The sequence below is a fragment of the Perissodus microlepis genome, chromosome 1 (genome assembly GCF_051167445.1).
Source record: "Perissodus microlepis isolate ML-2025 ecotype Zambia chromosome 1, ASM5116744v1, whole genome shotgun sequence".
Lineage (NCBI taxonomy): Eukaryota > Metazoa > Chordata > Actinopteri > Cichliformes > Cichlidae > Perissodus > Perissodus microlepis.
Genome location: NC_140461.1, coordinates 1346512 through 1359169, shown reverse-complemented (window position 1 = coordinate 1359169; position 12658 = coordinate 1346512). Strand labels below are relative to the sequence as shown.

Sequence of the window (12658 nt, the reverse complement as noted above, 5' to 3'; positions counted from 1 at the left end):
AAGCCAGAACTTCACTTTACTTATTTCATATCCTCCAATAAATTCTGCAGATCATCACCAGAGCAGAAGATGTTTGTCTGGTCAGCAAAGAGAACCATTTTTAATGCTTTGGACACTTTACAGAAGTTGAAGAATTTTGGACCCAAAACTGACCCTTGGGGTACACCACAAGCAATGTGCATACATAAGGAGCAACCACCATTTAATTTCACAAACTGCTTCCTGTCACCTAAATAACTCTGGACCCAATTTAAAGCTACCCCTCTGACACCATAACGTTCCAGTTTTCTTATTAATATATCAGGATCTATAGTGTCAAATGCCTTTGTCAAGTCTATGAATAACCCAGCCACATATTGCTTTTTGTCTGTGGTATTTGTGATGTATCCTATTGAATCTAATAGTGCCGATGATGTTGATCTGCTTGATCTGAATCCGTACTGACTCTCGGTGAGGAGTTTATGTTTATCTATTAATTTTTCCAGTCGGTTTTTAAACAGTTTTTCAAGAATTTTTGAGAATTGAGGTGGTGAAGAGACCGGCCTGTAGTTTGTGAAATGGTGTTTGTTGCCAGATTTGTATAGAGGTATAACTTTTGCTATTTTCATTCTGTCTGGAAATCGACCAGTTTGAAATGATAAATTACAGATGTATGTAAACGGTTTTATAACAGCCTCAATGACTCTTTTAACCACTATCATATCAATATCATTACAATACAAAGATTTCTGATTTTTACATTTTTTGACCATTTCAAAAACTTAATTTTCATCAACAGCTGTGAGAAACATAGAATATGGATTTCTGTCTATCAGTGTATCCGGTTTGTCCTGTGCTTTCCCAGGATGAGTGATTGTTCTTGCTAAATTTGGTCCAGCAGTTACAAAGAATTCATTGAGACTGTTTGTCACAACATCCATATTCTTCATGGTCGTTACAAATGAAATACTTGTAGTTCTTTTGTCCAGTCCCACGTTTTATAACACTGTTCAGTATTTCTCATAATCTTTTATTATTATTTCTATTGATATCTAATTGCTTATCTATTGCCTTACTATATCTAAGTATATTAATTAACCTATTTTTATATCTTTTGTATCTGATTTCAGCATCTTCAGTTCTCGTTCTTAAGAACTCTCTGTACAGAGCATTTTTCTTTATACGTGCATTTTGCAGACCTTTTGTTATCCATGGACAGTCCATATATTTATGTTTCCTACTATACTGCTTTATTGGACAGTTGTACAGTAATGTAAATATTCTAAGGAATTCATTATACGCACTATTAACGTCCTGCTCCTGATACACTTCACCCCAGTTCTCTTTCCTTATGTTGAGCTGCACAAACTCAGTGACGCAGCTTAAAGAGAAGCTCGGCCACCTCGTTTAAGCACCGCCGTCTTCTCGTACCCGAAACCTGCACGCTCATACAACAGCAACGTGTCAATCACACTGTAGCCACGCCCCAAACCCCTCCCCCTCTCCCATGTCCTTTCTGATTAAACGGGCCATGATTTTATAATTGAATATCGTGTTTTATTCGATAAGACTTGAAACCTGCAGCTGAGATGAAAAACTCAGAGCTCAGGTGAGCAGGACGTTTCTATCCAATCAGACGTCATTTTAAAAGCAGAGGGTATAATGTCGCCAGTCTCTGGTTCATGTGTCATCACCTGACATGAGACTGACTGGAGGTGATTGTCAGCTCAGTGTAGATACTGAAGGCCAGCATGGAGAAACCCCGAGTTTCCCCCTGTTAGCACGTCAGACGCCTCACATTTGAAGCTTTTGGCGGGCGAGCGTCTCTGCGAGCTACCTCAGAGTTGCAGAGAGACGGAGAGCGCACGAACAGGAACAGAGGTGAACGGCGGTTTATCTGAGTTAGTCTCTGCGTCTTCGGGGCACAGAGGAATGGCACAGCTGAGGTCCTCCTCAAGGCCGGATAGATGGACTGCCAAAGTCACGCTTCATTTATCTCAAGAGGAACAACAAAGCCAGAAGGAAAAGGGCCGCCACGCAGCGCCGCCACGCTGACCTCAGCTGTGTGCGAGTCTCCTCTTTGTTTCCTGCCTTAGCATTTCCACCGCCTTACTGGATAATGAACTACAGTATTGATGAGATTGGTATTGATCAGCCTCCAGGCATAGAGCATCCCACACACGCCCCTGTCAAACCGCCTCCCGCTGATTAATCGTGACGTCGATGCATTCAGATTGCTAATAAGCTCCACGTCTCGAAACATATGTGAGATGTTCCCCATCTGTCTGTGTGCTTAGTTCTGCCTTTTGGGTGCAGCGAAACAAATGCTCGTCTAGTTTTTTTCCACTTCCTCTGAGCTGTAAAATACATTTCCCATCCTTCAGCTGCGTCCGCTCGCTGGCGCCTTGGATGCTTTCCAAACTTTGAGATTGGAAGGCCGAACGCGCCTCAGAGGAGACGAGTGTGTGTTTGACTCCTGCACAGGTTCATGGGCGTCTGTTCCAGTAATGGCTCCGTGTGTGCGGATGCTGCGTTGCAGCCGGCGAGCACAAAGTTACCAACACATCTCTCCAACAGCGACGGTCCAGACCGAACGACCCCCGTGTGGTGCTGAGACGCAGCGTTTGAGGATGTGCTCGAGCTCCAGACTTCAGGAAACGATTTATTCTAAACAACGTTTACGTGAAAAGTTACTGCTGAAGCTGAAAATGAATTTCTCGGAGTTCTCCGTCCCGTTGCTTATGGACTCTGTGGATTTCTTTATTAATGGTTCATGTTTAAACCTTCCTCCTGCAAAACCACCCCGTCCTGGTCTTTGACTCGGTCCGTGGATTTCTGCGGTAACGTCTTTTCTTTCTGTGTTTTGTGTTGCCTCCCTGTGCGCCTCCTGTCTGTGTGGACACAGGACCGGCTCAGAGCCTTAGTTTCAATAAATGTAAATACGTCATCACAAACTAAATTATGCCAGAACTGGTGAGAGAAAAAACTTTTTTATTAAATGTATTAAATTATTCAATTTTATTTGATAGAAAAAGCAAATTAATTAAGTTTCCTGAAATAATAAATCATGTTAATATTCTTTATGTTAATAAAATGAAGTTCTAGAGGGAACGTTTTACTCCGGTACTTTATTCCTGGAGTCTCCGGGGATGAGATGAAGGTGAAAGCGTCGTAGTTAATGAGGCCGATACCGACGGAGCACAAACTGCAGATCGGTCACTGGTTTGTTGAGCGGCTGTGTGTTCAGCTCAGGAACAAAGAGCTCACGTTTGGATCGGAGCTGATTGAGCAGGAGGAAAAAAAGATGTTGGGCACTCATCACCAGATTAAAAAAACAAACTGAATTATTCATGTGGGTTTATTGAAGGAGAGTGATGGATATGAACGCCCTGAAGGCCCTCAGACTCTCCCACAGATGGAATTAAATGTGAGGTTGCCCGAGGCCAGATTAAACTTATAGACACGACACATGAGAAGGTGATAGGTGAGCTAATTTGCAGGATATATATCCCCTCAGACGCCAGCTGTGATCTCTGCTTATCCAGCACGCAGCGCTCAGACGCGTTTAAGACCAAAGATTAGTTTCATCTCTGCGCCAAGCCGGAGAGCAGATGCAGCAGAATCACGTCAGCTGTCTGCACATGCTCAGAACGGACGGGTTCCATTTAATGGTTTCCTCGTCCTGCACATCGGCTGAAACTATGTCAGCATACACAACATGAGAAGTGGCTTTGAGGCCCAGCCCCACATGTTATCACACAGCTACAAGACTATTCAATTCTACTTTATTTACACAGCGCCAAATCACAATAACAGTCGGCTCAAGGTGCTTTATACTGTAATCTAGACTCTACAATAATACAACAGAGAAAAACCCAACAATCATATGACCCCCTGTGAGCAAGCACTTTGGCGACAGTGGGAAGGAAAAACTCCCTTTTAACAGGAAGAACCAGGCTCAGGGAGGGGCGGGGCCATCTGAGAAGGAAGACAGGATAAAAGACTATCATGCTTTCATTTAAACAGCTTCCTGCAGACACCTGCTCAGCACCAGTCCAGTGTTCAGTTCTGGTCTCGGGCTGATGAGGAGGAGGAGGGGTTTCCATATGTCTGACTTCTGCTGACCAATCATGTTTGAGCAGGCCTTGGTTGCAGGTAAACGGTCCACCTGGCTGTTTGCCCAAATTCTGTCTGAGTGACTTAGCCTCGTGATCTGCATCTAGCCTGGAAGTTTGAGGGCTCCGCCTGAAGCAGCAAAGCGCTGGCTGTTCCTCTCAGAGGCTAAAGCTGCACTCATGCTAACACGCTGCTGTCTGTCTGCTTGTGCAGAGAAGGATTAATGAAATTCAGCCAACACAGAGATGCATTTGCATGCAGTCCTCCGACAAGCTAACAGCTCGCCACCTGTGCTTTTACGCTGCACGCAGGTCGAATGCTGATCAGCTGAAAGTTTAAAGAGAAAAAGGGAACAGCAGAGTTCAAGCAGAAGCTCAAGAAAGGCAAAAATAAAACGTGGAGCTCAGCTTCAGCTCACACGTGTGTCTGAGATAAGCAGATAGTATCACCATCATGAGTCTCCTCCTGCTGTCCCGAGAATCTGGAAACGAGTTTGATTTACCTTGAAGGCATCGTTACATAAGCAGCCGCTGAGATTAACGAGCTATCGTGACGTGGCACCACCTCTCCTCCCCGCTCTGACCCGGCTGCGCTCTGACCTCTGACCTCCACCCACGTATCCTCCCGCCGAGCTGCTTTCCTTTAATTTTAGAGGCGATGTCGGCATTCCCGAGAGGTCATTTCAGTTTGTACAGATGAGTTATTCATGTGTGTGAGTGTTGGTGGTGGTGGTGGGAGGGGTTACAGCCAGGTGCTGAAAAACACAACTTTAATCCAGTTACGGTGTTTTCACTCCTGCCGTGTTTCACCCGTTAAATCAAACTCTGCTTCTTTCATTTCCTCCTCTGTGTGAACGCAGTAATCACACCAAACCAACCTCACCACGAGCCTGTGGAGGCGGTGGTCTCAGCCCAGGTCTGTTGGCGGTGTGACTGTAATCTGACCTCAGTCCGACGTAACGACCAGGTTTACTCTGTAAATTTAAGCTGAAAACCTTCTCGAAGCCACGCATGCTTCATGTTCTGGGATCCAGCCGTGATTTAGCCTGAATCCTTCGTGTTCTCCAGTAGCCCAGAACTCAGCAGCTTCTTCTTGTATTTACTTTTGTTGCTCCGCCCCAGACTCACCTGGCCAATGAGCTGACAGAACATTCTCACCTGTTTGCTGTACTTCGGGGCTTTCTCACCTTATGCTGCAAACCCAGCCAGAGCAGGTTGGAGACCAACAGCTATGAAATCACTGCCTGCTGACCAATCAGTGTCCTGGAAGATCCGTTTTTTCTCCTGTGAGATTAGCACCTGATCCTAGGACAGAGCAGCTGTTTGCACCTGCTGACCACATCCAGCTTTTCAGACTCCAGCTCACAGAATCTAAACTAAAACTGTCTTTTTAAGATGAATTTGGTCAAATAATCAATTAATCCATCAGTGATTTTAATGTAATTGTAATTAGCTGTCAGTACAATAATCAGTGAGGTTGGCCAACGCCCCCTTTCATGAGACCGCGCTCACAGCTACAGGTGGGAAACCTGGCGTTAGCTTAGTGAGGTGATAGCCAGCTTCATCCCCGGGTATGATGAGGAGAAAACACTGACCCGCCTCTCGTTGCCTCACTCACTCAGAGAGGAGGATTAGCTTTTCCACCTACATTTAACGTCCGTGTTGTGACTGGTGTAAGGTGTGAGGTGCTTTAAATGATTTTCCTCATTCCTCAGTGGTCATCGTGTCTTATTTGGGGATTACAGTCCTGCCTCAACACGCTAAACTCAGGACTGACATCAGCAGCAATTAGCACGCCGTCGCTGTCATTGTTAATCCTGCCTGAGGTGCAGAGTTAATCTCCAAAAGAAGAAAGCTGAGAAGCTGAGGATTCATCACAAGATCCTGGCAGGAATTAAACCAGTCGGAGCGGGATGTGAAGCTGCTGGACGGATTAGGAGAGAGACCAGGTAAAAAGTTAAGATCAGAGACTTCATCTGTACACATGAGGTCATAACAGGAGCAGGCAGCAAAGACGAGGAGCAGGCGGAAAACCAGGCAAAAATACCAAAATACAGATGAAGCTGACTCCTCCTGACAGCAGCCAGGAAACAGGCGAAAGGTCATACGTGAGGAAAACTCCTGGAACAGGAACAGCCAGAGGCTGCACGGAGAATCGGCACAAAACATCCCGACAGCCTAATCTGGGCTCTCACGTATGCGTCGGGTATGGCACCGGCACATTTTATGTGGACACGAGTTACAGCAGGTGTTGTTTGACACAGACGTGGCTCGACTGTCACGACACTCCTGACACATCCACACCGGACCGTGGCTGAGCTCAGGCAGCCAGATTCACCCTGAGCCGAAACCGTCAGTCGGGTGAAACAGGAGCAAAGTCCTGACTGTTTGTAATGATCAGAAAGAGACAGAAGCAGCTCTGGTTAAAGAAGTAGAACTTAGTAAAGTACAACTTTATTTGCTTTTTTTATTTTTATCAGGTTTGAGTGAAAGCGATCTTTGAAATTAAAGTTAATCAAGACAATGCTTCAAAATAAGTGCCTGAGATGGCCGCTGAGTGGTGGGGGTGGAGTTTCGAAGGACTTTTGGTTTTATTGAATCAGCAGATCATTACTGTGACTTTAGTGTTCGCTGCGAGTGAAACAGATTCTAATGATAGACGAGAGTGGAGGCGCGGCCTGCTGCGTCTGCTGCCGTCGTTACGGTGACGGACTGCACAGATGTGGTTACTCTGCCCTCGCTGTTCACGGCTCTGTCTTCAGAAGTGAAAAGCGCACACACACACGCGCACGCACCCGCGCACACACACACGCGCGCGCACGCACACGCTGGGAGTTTTTGGAAAGTTGAGGAAACAAACAGCTGCTGATTTAAACCAGGAGTACAAATATTGCCCAAAACAATCGTGACTTTCTCCTCGTATCGAGCAACACTGAGGTTCGTTTTATCGACGTCCTGACTGACAAACCGCCGCCTCTGCCGCCCCGTCAGCCTTCTCACGTTGCAGGTGGTATAAAAGATGGCCGTAGCTCTCAGGTGATTTAAACCTGCATCAGAGTCAGAGAGGACGATTATCATCTTCTCTGGTTCTACATTAACGACTCGTCAGGCTCGAGTCGTCGCTGTCTCCGGGTTCACGGTCAGATCGACACTTTGTTTGCCACGCCCACTTTCAAAACACGCAGATGACGTGACAGGACGTCAGTAACAACGCCACCCTGCAAGATGTTCTTCAGCCAGAAAGTTTCACTGTGAGGAGACTGTTGTTGAGATATAAAATAAGTTGAATTGAAGTGCACGTTTCCTGGTTCCTCTGGGATTTAGCTCATCGGTTGGAGGCTCAGTACACGCATCTTCTCCGCTGTTGGAGATTTCTGCCGTAGACGAGTCTGTCCTCTGAGAACGCTCTAATCTTCTCCGTGACGTGCAGCACGTTTTCCAACCACCAGGAAACCAAACAGTAACCGACTAAATGTGTTTTCAGGCGATGCCCCACAGTCACTGCACCGGTCGATGCTCGCGCTGACCTTATTTTCTATCAGACCAAAGTCATCACCAGAAATAGCTCGTGGTCCATTACAGAACCAGTGCAGCTGTTAGCGTGGAGGTGTTGGGACGCAGCAGCCAGAAGCTTAATGAAGCAGGTGTGCTGAGATCTGATCAAACTGTAATGGTGCCTGTGGGGACGCTGGTTAGAGATGCAGGCGTTTCCTGAGACACAGCACATCGATCCTCTGTGTGTCCTGCTGGAGCTGAAAGGTTGCACTTGTTTGTGCCACCTTTAAATGCAGGGACAAAATGTCATTGGTTCGTATTGATTTCTAGAATGTCTGAGTTTGTTTTTAAAGCCTTACACCTCCAAGTCCCTCTGTCACAGGTAACATTAGAAGAAGGAAGAGCTCAGGGCTTCCTCTGAGTTGTGTCCATTAAATTGAGGCAGGTTTCCTTCATCAAGGGATTGATTTACAGAGTGTGTAACGAAACCCGAAGCGAGGGTCGGGTCTGCCTGAGAAACCGAGGGACGCCTCACACTCAGACCGGTCCTGAAGCATCATCCATTTGTGATCCTGTTAGTGCCATAATTTCCAGAATGGACGTTATCATGTGTGACTTCTAGAAGAAGAGTCGCCCCCTGGTGGACACGAGAGACAGACATGCATGTCTGAGGCACACTGGACAAACATGCTGTGATCAGAAGTTTCCATCCACTCATCGTGGGCATGAATTTCAGGCTCATTTGGGGCTTTTAATGATTTCCTTAAACTCTTCTGTTTCCAGGGTGGAAGGACTGTCCAGCATGGGGTTGGATGATTTGCACAGGTTTGAAATCATTTTGGATTTTCTCTAATCCACCTGCAGTGTTTATACACCTGCACTAATATGTCCCTTAAATGTCTGTTAGCACCTCAGTCAGACACTTTTAGAAGCCATCAACAAGTGTTTGGCATAATTCTGGATATTTGAGCTTCTTGGCACAACTGGTCGACTTTATTTAAATTAGTTGGTTTTCAGGCATAGAAACAGCTGTAAGTGTAGTCCACGAAGTTTCAGTGTAGGCTTGATGTCGGGGCTTTGGGGTCATTGTCCTGTGGGTGCGCCCGCCTGTGTCCGTGTTTCAAACATCGAACTATTGATTTGATAGGAAACAGTCCTCCCTCTTTATTATTCTAACCACAGCCCCACACCATCACGCTGCCACCACCATGCGTGACGCAGTGTTCATAGGTTTAAACAGCTCACCGTCTTTGCAGACCATAATTCATCTTTCACATTACTTTATGTGTTTTTGTCTTAAATTCTTGCTGTTACTCAGCAGCTGTCGCCTCTCCAGGCCAACTAAATCCATCGAGAACCACACCAGTCCAGCTGATTGCTTTCACACCATCTTTGTAGTTTTCACAAAGCCGGCAGCATCGAGCTGATTCAGGTTGCACACGGACGTCCACGTCCTCCTTAAACGCTGCGATCCCAGGGAAACGCCGCGCCCGGTGTGTCTCTGCGTGTCAGATGGTATTTCATCATTGTTCATGCAGAGATTTGTCATGACTGAAACCTGCATCTGAAACTGTTTTTCCATGACGTTACTGACTTTGTTGTGCTAACGCTGGATTGCACAGGCTGCACTCAAAGCTCTTTATGCAAACACCTCGTTCACACATTCATACAGGAGCTTCTTTCTATCGTCAGTGACAAGTGCACTGCAGACCAACCTGGGGTTAGTGTCTTGCCCAAGGGTACCTGACACGCAGACAGGAGCAGCCAGGGATCGAACCACCGACTTAGTAGATGACCGGCTCCTGAGCTGCAGCCACCACAAACCTGGTTCATCTGAGCTTCTAACTGAATGCTGATGTTACTCGTGCACAGTCACAGTCGCGCTGCACTGAGGTTTGCACTGTGAACACAGCCAAACGTCCTCTGCAGTGTTCGAGCACAGCGTCTAACGTTTAATAATGTTATTATTTTTGCTCCATTATTTCCTCCTGATTCCTCTGCTCTATATTTCATTTATGAGGCTTTAATAACTGGAAGTCACCACAGTGAAGTTATTACTGTGTGTGTGTGTCAAACAGCTGCAGTCCTGACGCTTCATCATAAAATGAACTTTAGATGCTTACAGTAGTTTTTGGTCTGAAAAGCGTGCACTTCATGTAATGCACACTGCAGACCTGGATGTGACTGAGCACTTATTAGCAGCTCTGTGTGTCTGTGCAGACTTGTGAGTCCGTCACAGGATCCGGTTCGGTCACTTTGCTCCTAGGAAGCGACTTCACAAACTATCTTGAGCGGATACGATCATTTCAACTCTGATCTGCTGCTAAAGTAGCCGGCTGTCATGCAGCACACCCATTTTCTGGCAGAGCTGTTCAAACCGGGCCTCTGCATCGTGTGGCGAAGGACAAATGTGTGATTTGAGAGAAAAACAGAGCAGCCGTGGATCCATTCAGAGTGTGCCAACGCAGCATTTCAAGGTTACGCTAACACCTCGGCTGCATAACATCATCATCTCCTCGTGCTTTCATCTGAGCGAGCCCCTCTGAGAATTACAGAAACTCCCAACAGCTCCGCACTCGTTTCATCTTTGAGGCTACAAGAAGGAAGCAATTAGCTCTCCTATCTTCCCCTTCCTCCCATCTCCCTCCTCCGTCTCCTCTCTTTAGCTTCACTTAGCACTCCTCACAGCTCCGTCTGCTGAGACCTGATTACTTCAGAGGACAGTGAAGGGAGAGATGAAGAGGAGGAGGCTGACGAATGATGGGGAGGGAGGATCTGTACAGATGGTGGCCATGAAAGCGCTGCAGATGTTCATTGAGTAAAAACAGAAACTAAAGTGGAGAAATGTTGAAAACTTATCAAAAACTACACGTTTAGTAGTTCAGCAGGTTTTCTGTTCGTTTGATTCTTTCAGTTCTTATTTTGTTGACAGTTTCAAAGAATTTAAATGATATAAGCTGACTTAATCCACCCGATATTTCTCCTTGTTTGTCTCATCAGGTCTCCAAGGATCTGTTTGGGCTGTAATTATTATCATCATTATTAGTTTTAGTTATTATTTTTTAACCTGTCTGGCATACCCACGGTGAGAGAAGAACCACCAGTAACACTGTAAAATCTCCCAGTTTCTGTGCTGAGAAACAGCCCAGCCCGACCCTGAAGTGCTCACTGGAGGACAACATGAGCTTAACTGTCCTCCTCTGAGGCGAGAGCCGCTCTGATCAGCCTATCGTGTCTGGTTTCTTCAGGCATCAGAAAACGTCTCCTCGCTGTGAAAGTGTCGCCAGAGTCAAAGCCAGCGTGTACTCGGGGTCAAAGTCGGGCTTAATGCTCTCAACGCAGCTGGAGGTTAACCCTCTAAAGCCTGAACCTTGAAACTGGAGAGTTTATTGAAGCATCTGACAAATTTGTTTGAAAAACTAATTACATTTTAATTTCCATATATGCCTTTTAATTTGTATCAGTTTGTTACATCTGGCTTTAAGAAACCATCCACCTGTCAGTCAAATAGGCCACGCCCCTTTAATCCTTAATACAATTTAAACAGGTGAGTTTTAGAAACATCCTCCCTATGCAGGTGTTATGGAAGAGAAATGATCCACAGATAGCAAACAGTTTGTGTATCAGGCTGCAAACATGTTTATTTCTGCCGTAAAGTTTTAACATGGGAGTCTATGGGGACCGACTCACTGCTGCCTCTGCTGGACGTTAGATGAACTGCAGCTCATCTTCATTCTTTCCCTGGATGTTGCTGCTTGGGTTGAAGTTCAGTCCATCAGCAATCATCTCTCCTCAGAAAAGAATGAATTACTACCTGCTTTGGAAAACAGCATCTGCTGAACTTGATTACACAAAATGACCAAATCATTGTTATGGATCCACGTCTGGGTGATGCTGAGAGTTTATATCAGAGCTAATCTCACTCAGGTTTCCTTTTAGAGGTCACATATGTGAGGAGCTCCACACTTGTTCATTAAAGATCAGCTCCTGGCTTTAGCCCAAATAATTACAGTTACATTAAAACATGTGAATTTTGATTTTATGTATTGTAGAGCCTGTAAAATAAATAAGCGTGTAGCCCAAGTGTAAAAGCTACACAACATGAGGTGGATCAGTTAGTTAGACTTGTTACTGTTACTGTAGTTCCTGCACAAATTTTTCACCAGAAATTTAAACCTAATTTTCACGATTTATTAACGACACTCACCATCATTCCAGAGTGTAACAGCCAACCAGCTGTGTTGAACATGGTGTCAGTTGCTCCTGACAACAAGAACTAAAGCTGTTTCAGCACAATGGGCTGAACCATTTTTTAATGCGGGTGCGGGGGGTAGGTAGGTAATGCACTATGTTGAGTTTTAGAATGTAATTATTTTAATTAACTTCAATGGTAATTATAACTAGGCTCAAAGTGTTAATACTTATATGCATACTGTCATATGCAAAACGAGGGTGGCAAGAGAACATGCCACCCCATGCCACCACAGTAGATCCGCCCCTGAGGACAGAGATTTGTAGAGAGAACACGAGACGAAGCTTCGCTCTGTGTCCACGTCCTGCACTGACTTTATGCTCCACCAGGGGCAAGAATGTACATTATGTTGATATGAGGTTATGATGATATAAAATGAATGTCATTGTGTGTGTGTGTGTGTGTGTGTGTGTGTGTGTGTGTGTGTGTGCTTCAGATCTATCGGCGTTGCTGGCTGGTGTTCAAGAAATCTTCCAGCAAAGGACCTCGTCGTCTGGAGAAATACCCTGACGAGAAGGCTGCTTACATCAGAGCATGTCCTAAAGTAAGTGTGTGTGTGTGTGTGTGTGTGTGTGTGTGTGTGTGTGTGTGTGTGTGTGTGTGTGTGGCTCAGGTGTGCTCTTTAGAGCTGACACACTTACTGACAGAGATGAAAGCCTGTACAGAGCTCAGCGTGAGGCGGCCGTTTCTTCTTCTTCTCTTTAAAACTCAGCAAGCTTTCGTTCTTCATCATGATCATCATCAGCAGCAGCAGCATTACTTCTCCTTCAGATGACCGTCCTGGCTGCCTTCACGCTCCTTCACTGAGCATCCTTCA

The 12658-nt window shown here is 45.7% G+C and overlaps 1 protein-coding gene across 1 annotated transcript in view; it reads left to right on the top strand.

Annotated features, from left to right (window-relative positions):
• dok4 (docking protein 4) overlaps positions 1–12658 on the top strand; it is a 68004-nt gene that overhangs the window by 33728 nt on the left and 21618 nt on the right. The window contains exon 3 of the mRNA XM_084925831.1: positions 12278–12385. Coding sequence (XP_084781957.1) covers positions 12278–12385 — 108 coding nt within the window. The remainder of the gene's footprint in view (positions 1–12277; positions 12386–12658) is intronic.